The 15,940-nt window shown below is 40.2% G+C and overlaps 1 protein-coding gene across 5 annotated transcripts in view; it reads left to right on the top strand.

Annotated features, from left to right (window-relative positions):
- Positions 1 to 15,940, top strand: part of PHF20 (PHD finger protein 20) — a 136,043-nt gene that overhangs the window by 42,397 nt on the left and 77,706 nt on the right. For all 5 annotated transcript variants that reach the window (XM_040247416.1, XM_040247417.1, XM_040247413.1 and 2 more), the window contains 3 exons: positions 5,664 to 5,835; positions 6,956 to 7,040; positions 15,812 to 15,891. In XM_040247416.1, coding sequence (XP_040103350.1) covers positions 5,664 to 5,835; positions 6,956 to 7,040; positions 15,812 to 15,891 — 337 coding nt within the window. The remainder of the gene's footprint in view (positions 1 to 5,663; positions 5,836 to 6,955; positions 7,041 to 15,811; positions 15,892 to 15,940) is intronic.

Raw genomic sequence — 15,940 nt, 5'->3', positions numbered from 1 at the left:
TGGTTTCAGTGTGTCTGCCCTCCTGCAACACCTACTGTCTTACTTGGGTTTCTCACCTTGGACTTGGGGTATCTCTTCACGGCTGCTCCAGCAGAGCGCAGCTGCTGCTGCTTACCTTGGATGAGGGGTATCTCCTCACTGCCGCCCCTCCTGACCTTGAACGTGGAATAGCTCCTCTAGGCCCTCTGGCGCCCGTGCAGCCACCGCTCCTTGGACATGGGGTCGCTCTTCCTGGCCGCCACCCCTGGCCTTGGGCGTGGGGCAGCTCCTCCTGGCCACTAAAGTCTCTTGGCTATTCTTAATCCCTCTCTCTTCCCTAGAGCTAATTTTTTTTCAGTTTGGTGTTCAATGTCTCCTCCTTTCTGGCTATTATTTCCATTAGGAATATGACTCCCAGCTGCAGTGTTAGTTTGGAAACTAGAATTTCATCATGGCTGTTAGTTACGTGTTGGAAATTTTCTCTCCCCTTTTCTGTCTATACAGATTCCATTCACGTTGCCTCTTTTGTTAACCTTGCCTCAGCTTTCCAGCTTCCTTTATGGTTGTTCCAATTTTTAGATTGAATGAAATAAAATTATGATTTTTTTCAGTAAGAAAGAATTGCTTATCAGCTGTTTCATGTGATTATACCTAGTAGTTTTTTTTTTAATTATTGAAATATAGTTGATTTATAATGTTGTATTAGTATATAGCAAACTGACTCAGTTATATGTATACATAATTCAGTCTTTTTTAAAGAGTCCTTTCTTATATAGATTATCACAGAATATTGCATAGAGTTCTCTGTGGTATACAGTAGGGCCTTGTTGGTTCTAGCAGTTTTTTTTTTTAATTTTTAAAAAATTTTACATACTTTTTAAGGTTACTACTTTCCATTTGCAGTTGTTATAAAATATCGGGGGTTCAGGATGCGGAACATGTGTATATACCTGTGGTGGATTCATGTTGATGTATGGCAAAACCAATACAATACTGTAAAGTAATTAACCTTCAATTAAACTAAATAAATTTATATTTAAAAAATAAAATAAATAAATAAAATTTTAAAATATATAAAATATTGATTATATTTCCCATGTTGTACACTATATCCTTGTGCCTGTCTTACAACCAGTAGTTTGTGCCTCCTACCTGCTCATCCCTGCATTGCCCTTCCCATAATCACTAGTTTGTTCTCTGTATCTGTGAGTCTGCCTTTTTTTTTTTGTTATATTCATTACTTTGTTGCTTTTTTTAGATTCCACATGTAATATCATACATTGTTTGTCTTTGTCTGTCTGACCTATTTCACTTAGCATTAATGCTCTCTAAGTGTATCTATGTCGCTGCAAATGGCAACATTTTATTCTTTTTTTTTTTTTATGGCTGAGTAGTTTTTCATTACATGGCACCCCACTCCAGTACTCTGGCCTGGAAAATCCCATGGATGGAGGAGCCTGGTAGGCTGCATTCCATGGGGTTGCTAAGAGTTGGACACGACTGAGTGACTTCACTTTCACTTTTCACTTTCATGCATTGGAGAAGGACATGGCAACCCACTCCAGTATTCTTGCCTGGAGAATCCCAGGGATGGGGGAGCCTGGTGGGCTGCCATCTACGGGGTGGCACAGAGTCAAACACGACTGAAGCAACTTAGCAGCAGCAGTTTTTCATTATACATATATACTGACAAGCACACATATTCTTTACCCATTCATCTGTTTTTTAAAAATAAATATTTCTTTCTTTTTTCTTTTTTTGGCTGCACGTCTTAACTTATAGGATCTTAGTTTGCTGAGGAGGGATTGAACCCAGGGCCATAGGAGTGAAAGCTCTGAATCATAACCACTGGACTCCCAGGGAACTCTCTCCATTCATCTCTTGATAGACACTTAGGTTGCATCCATATCTTGCAATTTTAAATAATACTGCTATGAACATTGAGGTGCATGTATCTTTTTGAATTAGTGTTTCGGGTTTTTTTTTTTTTTTTTTTTCAGATATATCCCCAGGAGTGGAATTGCTGGGTCATGTGGTAGTTCCATTTTTAGCATTTTGAGAAACCTCTGTACTGTCTTCTACAGTGGCTGCAACAATTTACATTCTCACCAGCAGAGTACAAGGGCTTCCTTTTCTCCACATCCTTGCCAGCATTTGTTATTTGTGTTCTTTTGGATGATGGTCATTCTGGTGTGAGGTAATAGCTTGTTGTGGGTTGGTTTGCATTTCCCTGATGATTAGCAATGTTGAACATCTTTTCATGTGCCTGTTGACTATCTACATTTCCATTTTGGGAAAATGTCTATCCGTGTGGTAGTTTTAAAACTTAGTTGGTGTCTGGTTCTTCTTAAAGACAGAAACCAGAACCACATCCATTTTATAATCTTCTGAGACCTGAAATTGGCCAGATCAAAGTCACTTAATAAGATTTATTGACAGATGAATCTGAGCTGTGTCCAACGCAGCTGTGTAATTGTGATCTACCAGGTCTTAACTGGATTGATCCCTAAGATAACTGCCTCTCTCTTCTCTGGATTGCAGTTGGGTTTCCCCATTCACTATGAGTGACTTACATCCTTGTCACACTTTAGAGAAGTAGAGAGAACCACCTTCTCCTTAGGAAGACTTACTGACCCCTGGGTTATTCTTGATCCACCTGGAGAGACTTGTGTAGTCTGTAGACAGTGAGCTGCCTATGCCCTTTGAAGTTTTTTGATCAAGGGAGTAGCTTTTGGCTGGCCAAGGGCCCTGAAGTCTTTCATAATCTGTGTACAGTGGAGTTGCTATCCTAGGGTTTTGCAGTTAATGCTATGGATCCAAACTTACCAGACTTTCAGAAGGCACTGACCAAGTGCAAATCCAAAAGAATTTGAAGTTGTGAGTCTGTGAGTTTGCCTTCTTATTTTGCCAAATAAGAACATTTAAAACAAATATCTAATTATTTTTTTTTAATATTTAATACGTGGTCATGGTGCAACATTCAAAACAAAAGGATATACACTGAATAAATAAGTTTTATACTTCCTCTCCAGTTCCTTAACTATTTAGTTCCCCCCACCAAGAGGCAAATCGGGTTGCTTGATCATCCTTCCAGAGATAGCCCTGTAAAATATAGGTACGGATGCATTGGCTCTCTCCCCTCCCACAAATGAATGGTAGTGCATTCAGTACTGTTTCGCATCTTGAGTTGCTTTTTTCCCCCCACTTTTCTTAGAGATCTTTAAAAATCAGTACACAGAGAACTTTCTTTATACTACTGTGTAATATTAGTAAGGATTAAAAACAGTTATCATCTTTTAAATTTGAAAAGTATGTTTAAGCACCAAAAAGTTAGAAAGAATGTCATCTTAGTATAAAGGAAAATTCTATAAATTAAATAAATTTGGTTCTATGAAAAATTAATTCTGTGTGTTGGTCCAAAGACCTGTTTGCTAACTATTGCTCAAGATAGTAAACCAGTAAAGAAAGGCCTTTGAATAGGACTGAGTTACGGAGGCTTACTAATCTGTGGTAGGCTGACTGACTGAGAGATCAAGAGGAACACAGCTGACATACCCATATCCTTCTCCTCATTTTACAGGGAGGGATAGACTTCGGGAAGCTTTTTTCTCTCCTACCAGTGTACTACTCAGTTCCCCAGCTCCTATGATTAGCTAGTCTGTTGTCAAGATAGCTTGTATTTATGGCAGCTGCATGGCAGCTGGATTGGAATAGGAAGACTAGTTTCAGGGCTGTTTATTCCTTTTATTAATATTTCAGGAGCAATTAATATATTCATAATACAATTAGGAATTTTGAAAAGCATACCTTGTCAGTTCTGTGTGAGAAATACCCACATAAAGTGATTGGGGCCTGAAGCTGGAGAGTGACTGAACTTGGGGTGGGTAGCTGGAGTCAGCGAGCCTTGGGATTGAAGAATTGATGGGACACCCAACCTTTGGGAAGAATAGGGAGAATGGAATTCATTTCCTGGATGTTCACTGAATGCCCAGTATCTGCATCCTCCTGTGTTTTGGTTTACTCCAAGTAAATTGCCTTAGCAGATACTAGTGTAGGGTTGAAGAGGACACAATGGAAGCAGGCCTGTTAGTTTAGGTAGCACATACTTATTAGGACAGTAGGGTATTGAGTGTTAGATGTAAGAAAGGAAGATAATGGGGCAAGTCCAAGTTGTAGGGAGAAAATGCAAATTGGTAGAATCTAAACTTTCTCAATGTAGAATGCATTCTGGTCAATAGAGATGTGTTTAAGAGAACAATTGCATATTTGTTTTTCTTTATTTTTATTCATATACTTATTTTTGGAATGAGCAATACATTTATATGGTTGGAAAATGAAAAAGTATTAAAAGGTGTATTGCCAAAGGGTCTCCCTCCCACTTTTGCCCCTCCCTGCCCCATACCCAGTACCCATCTTGGATCAGTCAGGTTTATATGCTGGAAACAGAAACCATCCTGGGTACTTGAACCACAGAAGGATTTAACACAAGTAATTGGGTCCTTAGAAAATTGTTGGAAAACTTGGAGGAGTGGGACTCAAGGGGACTGGCCTTAGAGTTTAAATTTGAAGGACTCACCCCTGGAGTGTGAACTGGAGGTTGGGAAGTCACTACTGCCCCTGCCACCCCCACCCCATCATTGCTACTTGACACTCAAGAAGTCAGTGACTAGACAGTAACTCCTTGCTGCTATAGACCAGCATGTCTGTATCACCTGGGAGCTTGTTTAAAGCTTTTAAGGCCTTACTTAAATTAGCTTCACCTACTGAATCAGAATCTGCATTTAACAAGATTCCCTGATGATTTGCATTGCATAAAAGTTTGAGCAGTCCTGCACTGAAGTACTGGCTCTTGTCATGACAGCTGCTTCCAAACCCACAGATCTCCATGACCTTGATTGCCAGTTTCAAGTGAGTCAAGCAAATGTAGTTGTTGGTTTACCTCTCAGTCTAGAGGAAGAGTGATTGGAGATTGAAAGAGCCCATCTACTGAACTGACCACAGTTTTACAAGTAACTAGTGTTAGTTTCTTATGTCTTCTTCCAGGTGTTTTAGGCATATGTAAGCATGTTTGAATACATATATTCTTTTTTGTCTTGTTAAAAAAAATAAGCAGTAGTTTACTTACCATACGCAGTGTTGTGTACCTCACTCTTTTCATTTAATGGTTCATCTTGGGAGAGCTTTCCGTATCATTACATAGAGGCATCTTCTTTCTGTAACAACTGCATGATATTCCAATACATAGATTACAAAATTCTTAAAATTGAGACTAACACAGTCTGCGCTGCCCGGTCATTTTAATTTTTTGACACCTGTAAAATACAATCTAGTTGTTAATTGTTTGCTTCCTGCCTCTCTTTTGCTCAGATTTGTGTATATGTTGTCTTGTTTGACTCATACTGCAACACAGTGTATCCTTCCTCTGCTTTACATGAAAGAGCTCAGGCTCTGAAAAGCTAATTTCATCACAGTTTAAGGAATATCCAGGATGGGATTTGAATCCCAAGTCTGTTAGCCTCCATGATTTTTGATTTGGCACAGTGACAGAGAACTGCTAAATGATAGGCTTTATTTAGTACTTTGAGATCTACTTCTTCGGTAAGAAGTTTGGAAGAATATAATTTTTATTATTTTAGGTGGATTAAGGGCATTTCAAATTTTTTTTTTTTTCTTTCCTGACTCAGGTATCCAGCTCACATAGAAGATATTGATTACGAAGAAGGAAAAGTACTCATCCATTTCAAGCGTTGGAACCATCGTTATGATGAGTGGTTCTGCTGGGACAGTCCTTATTTACGTCCTCTAGAGAAAATACAGCTGAGGAAAGAGGGCTTGCATGAAGAGGAAGGATCATCTGTGAGTAACAAATCGGGCAGTTCAGTAATGAGCAGGCTCAGCCACTGGGCTGAGTCTTTGATGTTTAGTGTGAAATTCTGTAGGAGCTGAGGACCATCCTTATTTCAGCTTGGAGTGCAACCTTGAGATCTCCACGGCCTCTTAGGGTTGTTGAAGAATCTCTTTTGTCATCTGTGTGTATGATGTGATTGACGTGACAGCTCATAAACTAATTTGGTTGAGACTGCACTGATGATAGATGGAGACTTGATCTCTCTCTTTTATACCGCTGTATCCCTTTAGAGTGCTTATTAAGCTCATCTGCTGTCTGATCATTAAGCAGTCATTCCATGTGGGACATTACGCTAGGTTTTTTTTTTAAATAAGCCCTTGAAAATCTTGGAAGTGACTGGACTGGATTCCTGTTTTTAAAATTTCATCACTGTCTGGCACTTTTATGACTTCAAAATGAAGGACAAAGTATTTGTTTTCAGTTTTTTAAACAGGAATTGAGACATCTGTAGAAATCCTGCTGCCTTTGGAGCTGACTCAGCCCTGGATTCTGTTTTCCACTTTAACCGTGACCAGGGAACTTGAACTCTTGCTAGCCTTTCCCCTCCTCCTCCCCACTCCCAGTTTAAGATTGTTCACTGTTGCCCAGTTTGGCTGCTGGGTATTTATTCTACAAAATGTATCAATGCAAACTGTGTGCTGGGAAAGCAGTATGAAATATTAATGGTGAAGGAGTGTCTCCTTTGTCCAAAGACCCTCTAAAAGTGTAAATGGCATTAGGTGGCATGAATGCTGTTTGCCTCGAGATGAAACAGCCTCTCTCCTTCCAGCTGTGTACTTTTTGTGTACCCTGGTGGTCCTGGGCTGTTAGATGCACTTTCAGGGACAAGATAGAATTATCATCAGTGCTGTGCCTTGCCTGTCCAGAACTCCTTAAATGGGAAAAGGCTGTGTCCAACCCTTTTGTTTTGACTCCCAGTGTTGAACAGCAGAAACATCTTCATCCCAGTAATCATCTCCCCTTCATGCCCTTGTCAATTTCAGCCTGCCTTATGAATTTGGTTACCATGTATGTCCTATGGAATTGGATTGGTAACAGGATCTTTTTTTGTTTTTTAATATTTTTTAGGAATTTCAAATAAACGAGCAGGTCCTTGCTTGCTGGTCTGATTGTCGTTTTTACCCAGCCAAAGTCACTGCTGTTAACAAGGATGGTAAGGCATTTGAGTTGTAATTGTTTTTACTCTTGACTTAGGGGTGACTTAATAATATTTGAATTTGATGGTGTATTTTTAGTATGTATTTATTGCCTTGAAATCTTCTCTAGGTTAATTACTATGTCAGGAGTTAGGGAGAAATTATAAATGGAGAGAAAGCTAGCTTAAGGAGGGGGGAGATTGGTTCTCTGCCTTCTAAATTTTAGTCATTGTTTTCTGAAACAGTCATGGTTCATCTGTCCCTCTGCTGGGAAGTTTGCAGGTTTTTGCTGTCTAGGAGTTCCTAATATAATCGAAGAAATAAGTCCCTATATTCCTTTTAGTTATTTGTTAATACTCTAGAAGTGAAGCAGGCAACAAACATCTCTTCCAAAACGTATTTTGTGGATGCCAGGTGATTGAGAGTGGTGTGTGATACCAGAGTTGCTAGTTGAAGTTGGGGTACTGGGGTTTAGAGCTCTGAGTTAGGATACCTTTGCCAGAGTTCAGAACATGTGAGAAATCAAGATGAGGAACACAAGCTCATTTTATGAATACAGAGGCAAGGGAAGAGGAGGGTTATGAACACGGTATGTGTGGTCAGCATCCTGACACATAGAACAGACTTGGCAGGGCTCAAGTGATACCTTTTTTAAGCATTTTCTACTGAGATGTTTGTGGTAGGTCCATGATCTCTGCAGTGAATATTTAGGGCAAACGGACCTCTTAGTACCACTGTTATGGGTGATAGGCTAGATGACTTCATTCAATGAAGTTATTCAAGTATTTATTTAGCACTCTGCTAAATGCTGGACCTTGGGGTAAACAAGAAACTTCATCTCAGAATGGGTTGAAATGGTCAAAAATGAACTGTACATTTGCATATAGCAGGACTTTTAGTTCCTCTATTGCTGTATTCACTAGTCCTGGCAGTTATTAGGCTGGGTGGGGGAAGTGGCAGATGTATCCCTGAAAACAAAGTCCTCTTACCACAGGCCTCTAGAGCAAGGCTGTATCTTCTAAGTTCTTTAAGCAGTTACTCATCCTCTCATTTATGGTTAAGTTTTTTTGGATAGTCCCTTGTTTTCCCCAAGTTACATTTTTTAAGTCGTGTTTAAAATAATGTCTCATATTACTTTTCATATGTGTTACTTTAATTTTAATAAATGGATATTATTCAAGTGACATGTTATTAAACTGCTTCAGATCCTTTTTGTAAAAGACATAGTTATTATCAAACACTCATTAAATAGATTATAAATCCATACATTTATAGATCCACTTGTATTAAAATGGTGAATGATCTCATTTATATGGGAAAAATAAAGTAAAAAAAAGCTACAAAGGATATATTGTGCAGCATAGGTAATATAGCCAATATTTTATAATAACTTAAAATGGAGTATAACCTATGGAAATTGTCAATCACTAAAATTGTACACCTGAAACCAATATAATATTGTTAAGCAACTGTACCTCAATAAAAAAAGTCACAGTAAAAGAAAAAGTTTATTTTTTAGAATATTATTTTTTAGATTAGTAATTTTTTTCTACTCTTACAGGATTTAAATCACATGATATGAAACACAGGCGTTTGTTAGTGTACATAGATGTCTTTCTGAAAGTCTGTTAGGTTGATTTATTCTGATCAAGTTGAATGTTCCCCCTAGGGAAGGTGTGCCCTTTTGAGGAAATGGCTGCTCCTTAGATCAAATGAAGATTGTGGATAGAAACACGGATAACTGTTGATAAAGCGGGTAGCAGAAAGGAAGCAACGTTTCTCTTTTGTTCCAGTGATATCCCAGAGTCACATGGAGGACAGAAGTGAGAATAGGGTTTAGATTAAAAGAATGGGAAAGGAAGGGCACATTGAGGAAGGAGGGATTTGGGGAGTCCTGGGAGCTGTCTTACAGAGAAGTAGAGTGTGAGGGTCTAGGTGGAACCATTAAAGGCTTAGGAACCTACTGTTTGCATCTAATATCTGTAGAGCTCAGGCCTTAGCATCATGGATTAAGAAAGAATAAAGAACTTGTTCAAAGCAGAATGAAGTAGGTGTTGAGATAGAGCATCTGGGGGAGGTATGACAGGTGCAGATAAATCATAAGAGGAGGTATGAGGAGGGACCCCTATCTGCAGTTGTTGGGTTTTTTGTGTCAGTTGGGTCTGAAATCTTTTTTCTTTAAAACATTTTGGCTGCATCACGCGGCATGTAGGATGGGATCTTACCTTCCACAGTCCTAACCATTAGACTCCCAGAGAAGTCCTTTTAATTTGCTTTGCAAGTTGTTTTAAAAAATCTTTTAAGTTTATTTTCCTGCATGAGCTAAAATGATAGGAGGGAGAGTCTTGAGGTAATGGTTGCTCCCACAGTGGTCACTTGTCACCCTAATATATTTGTTCGATAAGCTTCAGATTCTGTTCAGTAAATTTTAGTTAATTGGAGGACATTGAAAATGAGTGGATATTTTGGGGAGAACTGTTTTTCCCAGAAATTTTGGGTCTGAAGTCCTGCATTATGCCACCATCCTCTCTGGTTCTTGAGATTAATTGGAAGAGGGAGGAGAATGGGGAGGGATGGGGAAGAGGAAATCCTGAAAGGGAATGCACCCAGCTGTGTGGTATTATTGCTGTACTCAGGACTAAGAAGGAAATCCTGTGGGATTTCCTTTGTGGGAGCTCAGGTCTGTGCCTGATTTTTGAGATGAAATAATGACTCTTAGGTGCTGCCTTTGGGTTAGATTTAATCCAGGGGAACTGGCAGAGTTTCTACGTCATGATTTATTTTACTATTAGTTGCGTGATTGAGAAGGACGATACTGGACTCTAATTTCACTCTTTCCCTGGTGTTTTCTGTCCTGCCGCAGTTCTGTCTGTAGCAGGGGCCACCACAGCTTAATGGTGGCAGAACCTCTGCAGATGAGGTGCTCCCTTTATTTCCTGTAAAGTTATTCTGACTTTCTGGTGCTGCGGGAAGGAGGCTGGGAATATAGGGAAGTCACTCCCTGTAGACTCATCTTGGGAAGGCTTGGTCTGATCTTTCTGCCACTCATAACCTCCTTGGTGGTTTTGCCGAGGCCAAGCATTGACTGGGCAGTCTGGTGGGCAGGGGCTGTAGCCAGAGTGGAGAGCCCTGGCTGCTGGCATTGGGTGTCCCACATGATTGACTCACAACTAGTGAGCAACTTTGAGAGTTTCTTAAGGGAGTCATTTAGCAATTGGAAACTTGGGAGAACAATGCGATGTTATTTAGCCCTTTTCACCTGGCATGAGTCTTTGGCGGTGGCAGTTAAGCATCCGTGAAGGCAGCCACACCTGGTAGCCTTGTTAGATCCTCGGTCTGTGTTGGAGTGAAAGAAGGGATTCTGCTTCCAGGAAGTCTTTGTTTCGAAGCCTTCTCTTCTCTTTGGTGAGCTGACCTCAGCTCTGCCCAGCTCCCCTTTTTTAAGGAGGTGTCAGAGCCACTTGCATGTCAGGGGTTTGTACCTTTCTGCTTTGTGAGACAATCTCTCCACAGGAAACTGAAAGTAGATTCACATTTATGACAAAATGAGGAATCATTCCTTCCTGTTGATCTGTGGTTCTTTAACTTGAGTGCGCGGGCAGGCGTATCAGGTCCCTCTTCCTTAAAGTTATGCATATTCTTAGGTCCTGTGCCCCCTAGTTCAGTCTCTTTGTTCAGTGCCTAAGTCTGCATTTTGCCCAGAGATTCTATGGAAATGATCTTATTTCTCGAGTCTCTGGCTGAAGCAATTACTATTTTTTGTTTTCTTCTTGCTGTAACTGACCCTGTGTTTGAAATGTGGGAACTCTGGGACTATGAACAGCTTTGACTAGAGACAGAAAGACAATTTAGGCCCATACATGCAGGTGCTATCTTGGTTCTTACTATCTGTGGGGGGATGAGGGGGTTCCCTTTTAAAGTGACTTGATAGATGATGGTAGTTAGAACCCACATATTGATCTCTTGGCTTCCCTGGTGGCTCAGCGTTAAAGAATCCGCCTGCCAATGCAGGAGATGTGGGTTCATTCCCTGGGTCAGGAAGAGCCCCCGGAGAAGGAAATGGCAACCCATTCCAGTATTCTTGCCTGGGAAATCCAATGGACAGAGGAGCCTGGCAGGCTACAGTTCATGGCATCACAAAGAGTTGGATACAACTTAGCGGCTAAACAACAGCAACTGTTCCCTTGCTCTGTGACAGTCCCTTTGCTAAGCACTCTCCATATCTGAGCTCATTTCTTCCTCATACAAATGGGGAAAGATTGTTGCCATCAACCCCATTCTCATTTTTCAGATGAGGAAGTCAGCTCACAGGAGAAACTGCTTGAGGTTGCAGAGCACATATGTAAATAGTAGCCCGGAAGTCTGAATGGAGGTCTGCGGGGCTCCAAGGTTCCTGAAACTGCAGTGGCCACAGTATCAGCCTACTTCTCTGGAGCAGCGTTTTCCTTAAACAGCAGGAGTTTCAGTTAGGGCCAGGTGCCCAATGGGGGAGTGTGTGTGTGTGTGTGTACACGTGTATGTGCACCTGAAACAGTAGGGTGGGAGTAGATGGTCTGCGCTTCCTGGATTTCAGTGGTGTCTTGAGAGCCCTGATTAGTGGAAACAGGCTCTGTCCCAGTCCCTGCGTGTTGATCATAGGCAGTTCACTCTCATTGCTCTGAATTCATCTGAGCAGTTGTAAATGGAAGAAGGAATTGGAATAGACAAGCAATTTGGGAAATTGTTGGCTGCAGAACCTAAGCCCATTATGTAAAATTGCTAAGAGGAGAAGGCTTAGGGGGAGGTTTGCCTGTAGACACAGACCTGTCCCATCCCCCTGCCCACCTTTGAGGCACATCTGTGGGAACCTCAGGACTTTGAGAAACCATGTTTGAAAACTCCTGTCCATGATATTATGGAATTCTATGACTCCTGAAGAATGAGTGGGATAGAAAAAGGGCCCAAATGTCACAGTTATGGTAGATTTCAGGAGCAATGTAAATCTGTCCTTTCCAGAGTCACCTGTGTATCCCTCTTTCCTTGGCCCTGGAGAAGATGAGCTTGCTACCCGTCTCAAGTTTTGTTCTTACATGCCTTCTGCTATTACTAACTTCTATAGGGTTGTCTGATATGCTGGGTTCTTAACCCATAGAGAGCAAGGCTAGGAAGCTTGGTTTCATGTGGTAGAGACTGGAACTTCTTAAGGGAGCCTGAGGCAGGTCGCCTTTGTGTCACTAATGTTCTCATTTTGAATCCTGTCATTTACATGTGTTTTGTTAATACTGTTTGTGGCCGTGGGAGAGATCGTTGCCAGCCACCTTTGGAGGGTTCCGTGGGAAGACGTTCTTTTCGTTATGCACGAAACCATTAAGTCGACTTGGAGCCTCTCTCCAGGTCGAGGCCGCTGTTGTCTGCGGGGTGCGTTTCCTCCGAGTTATTGAAGCCCAAGTTAGGCTGTGTGCATGACCAAGGGAGAAGGTTTCAGGATGATCCCTTGTAGTTTTTGAAAGTAAAAAGGGTCAGGGCTGGGATATTGTTATCTAACAGCAGTGGTCCCCTAGGCCCTTTGGCCATAGTTTGGGTCATTTCAGAGGGGACAGTACTGCTCTGGGTCTGTGGTTTGGAGTTGAGGCTGAGGGACTTGGGAAATAGGTATGTTGGGTTGGGAGAGAAGTCAGCAGACAGGCTTGGGTTCTGCCTCTAGCTCTGTTATTCCTCTGAGGCCTCCATCTGAGCCTGCCGTCAGGAGTAAGCTTCAAAATTGACCTCAAGTAGCTGAAAATCTTGGACTTTTGCATAGCACTGTTTAAGTTGTCCTGGCTATTTGAAATGTCTGTAGAAATGGAGAGTTTCCATTTTGATGTAACTGATGCTGAGATTTGTTGATTAAGATCATTGAAAGTGTAGTCTTGGATGCCCCCAAACCGCAGTTCTTAGACTTAGCAGAGCTTTGCTTTGAAAAGGGCCTGTTTAGAGCCCCACAGCACTGCTGCTTTGTTTGCCAACACCCTCACAATAGAGGCAGGAAGACAGGAACCCAGGCCTTTGTTGTTAAGTACTCATTAGTAATTGCTGACCTGCCTTAACAAAATCCTTATCATAGCCTGTCATCTCATTGCTTGCTTTAACCAACCAACTATATATCCTTCTTGTTTGCTAGCCACTTTTATGTGTTGACAATACTTGTGACAAATAATTGCTTTTGTAATTACCAGGAGTAAAATCAGTAGGTAATTACAATTGTTTACGACAGTAGTTCTCAGACTTCAGTGTGCACCAGAATCACCTGAAGTCCTTATTAAAACACACATTTCTGTTTCATGCTCCCAAAGTTATTATTCAGTATATCATGGGTAGGGCTGCTAACTGGCATTTCTGATAGGTTCATGGGGTTGTTGATGCTACAGGTCCAGGGAACCACACTTTGAGAAACACTGGAGTCCAGTGAGCCAGGCGCTGTGTGAGAAACTGGTGTTAGATGTGGTCTCTATCCTTGGAGAGCCTGCCTTTGATTTGGCATCCGCCTTCTGTGTGAAGGCACCTAAGCGTGAGGCTCTGCAGACCAGGAACCAAATGAGTGAGAAGTTCAGAGGAGGGAGAAATCTCCAGGACCAGGGAAGTCAGGAAGGTTTTACAGGAATGTTGTGGTCTCTTGAGCTGAGCACTTAAGGATGAGTGGCACATTCCAGGCAGGAAAACACTTTGATAAAGATGTGGAGGTGGAAATGTCCCAAGACAGTTTCAGTGGGTGGCAAGTAGCTAGTCAGTTTGAGTTGATGGGTATTGTATGCTAGTAATTTGAAATAAGATTTGGAAAATAATTGGGCTCATATTGCATTGGACTTTGAGACACTGAAGAGGAAGGGTTTCAGTAGAGGTGGTAGCCATTCGCAGGGCCCTGTTTAGGACTGGAGGAGAAGGGTGGGCGAGGTGGGGAGAGAGTATATAAGATGGAGGCAACCAGCCAGGTGACCTTAACTTCACTGTTGGCATTATTCTGCTCCCAACCCTTGAGATTTATTTTTTTCCTTCCATGTTGAGTCGTAAATTAGTTCTGAAAACTAACCATGTTTACCAGTGGTAAACCATTACATGATTACCAGGGGTTCATTGGTAATCTTGACAAGATTAACTGTAATTCTTTTTTTTTTTAAATAACTTCCTGGAACCAGCAAAAGAGAGACATGGGTGGGTTTTAAAATGCAAAAGTTTGAGAATATTGGTTTGGGTGGAACTAATGAGAACTTTTGTAGCTGAATGCCTTATTTGGACAGGATTATTTGGATTACCAGTTTCAATTTTTTAGCAGAGAGTGATTTTTGTTAGACTTAAAAAAAAAAAGAATAAAACTAACTGTAGCAGGCACTATTTAGTGCCTTGGCCTAGTCTCTATTTTTAAACAGTAACATGCAGGTAATTCATGTGGATTTGGAGATTATTAGGACCTCTAAAAGCATATCTTTAGCAGATGGTCATATTTCTTTTGAAGTTTAAAGGATATTACTATTTCTCAGCTCAGAAAATAAAGATTAAATAATAAGCAATAATTCACCAAGCAACAAACCTACCTTTTCCTTACGTCTTTTTTTTTAAATGAAAGTATTGTTGATACAAAGTATTATATTGTTACAAGTATACAATACAGTGATTCACATTCTTAAAGGTTATACTCCACTTATAATTGTTATGAAGTATTGGCTATATTCCCTTTGTTGTATAGTATATCCTTGTAGATTATCCATAATAATTGTACTTCATAATCCTCTACCCTATCTTGCCCCTTGCTGTTTCCCTCTCCTCACTGGTAACCACTAGTTTGTTCTCTGTATCTATGAATCTGTTTCATTTTTTGTTATATTCACTAACTTGTATTTTTTAGATTCTACTTATAAGTGAGATCATATAATATTCGTCTTTATCTGTCTGATTTATTTCACTTAGCACAATACCCTCCTTCAGGTCCATCCATGTTGCTGCAAATGGCAAAATTTCATTTTTTTTTAAAATAGCTGAGTAGTGTTGCAGTGTGTGTGTCCACGTATACATGTATCCATCCGTCATCTCTATCCATTCATCTGTTGATGACACTTAGGTTGCTTCCATATCTTGCCAATTGTAAAAAATGCTGCTGTGAACATTGGGGTGCATGTATCTTTTTGAATTAATGTTTTTGTTTTTGTTTAGGATGTATTTCAAAGAGTGGAATTGCTGGGTTTTATGGTAGTTCTATTTTTAGTTTTTTGAGAAACCTCCATACTGTTTTCCACAGTGGCTGCACCAATTTACATTCCCACTAAGAATATAACACAGTATGTCTTTCCATCTGTGTCATCTTCAATTTCTTACATCAGTGTCTTATAGTTTTCCAAGTACAGGTCCTTTAGCTCCTTAATTAGGTTTATTCCTAGGACTCTTTTTTTTTTGAAGCAATGATAAATGGGATTTTTCCCTTAATTTCTCTTTCTGGTAGTTCATTGTTGGTGTTTCTTTACATTCTTAATTGTTTTACTGCTATTTGCTCTTGGTCTAAATTCAGTGCAAGTTTTAAAAATTTTAGTGTAGCACCATAAAAATGAATTTTTTTTGATGGATTTTGATCTGTGTAGGTAAATAAATCTATAATGATAAAGAGAAAAAGGGCAAACATATTACTATCTTGGACATAAGAAAGACCAATTGTGATTCTTAAACAGTTTTTTAATTCCTGTAGGTTTATTATTGTTGTTGGAGCTCCTTTGTGTTTATGCTTTGAAAAGTTTTGTCACTTTCATAAAACTACAAGTTAAAATCGTATCTTTTTGAATTTTAGGTACTTACACTGTGAAATTTTATGATGGAGTAGTTCAGACTGTCAAACATATTCATGTCAAAGCTTTTTCCAAAGATCAGGTGAGAAATGTGGTTTTATGCTTTTGTGGTATGCATAATGCTAATATTG

The sequence above is a fragment of the Oryx dammah genome, unplaced genomic scaffold, assembly GCF_014754425.2.
Source record: "Oryx dammah isolate SB20612 unplaced genomic scaffold, SCBI_Odam_1.1 HiC_scaffold_10, whole genome shotgun sequence".
NCBI lineage: Eukaryota > Metazoa > Chordata > Mammalia > Artiodactyla > Bovidae > Oryx > Oryx dammah.
This window is presented reverse-complemented; position numbering and strand designations above follow the sequence as displayed.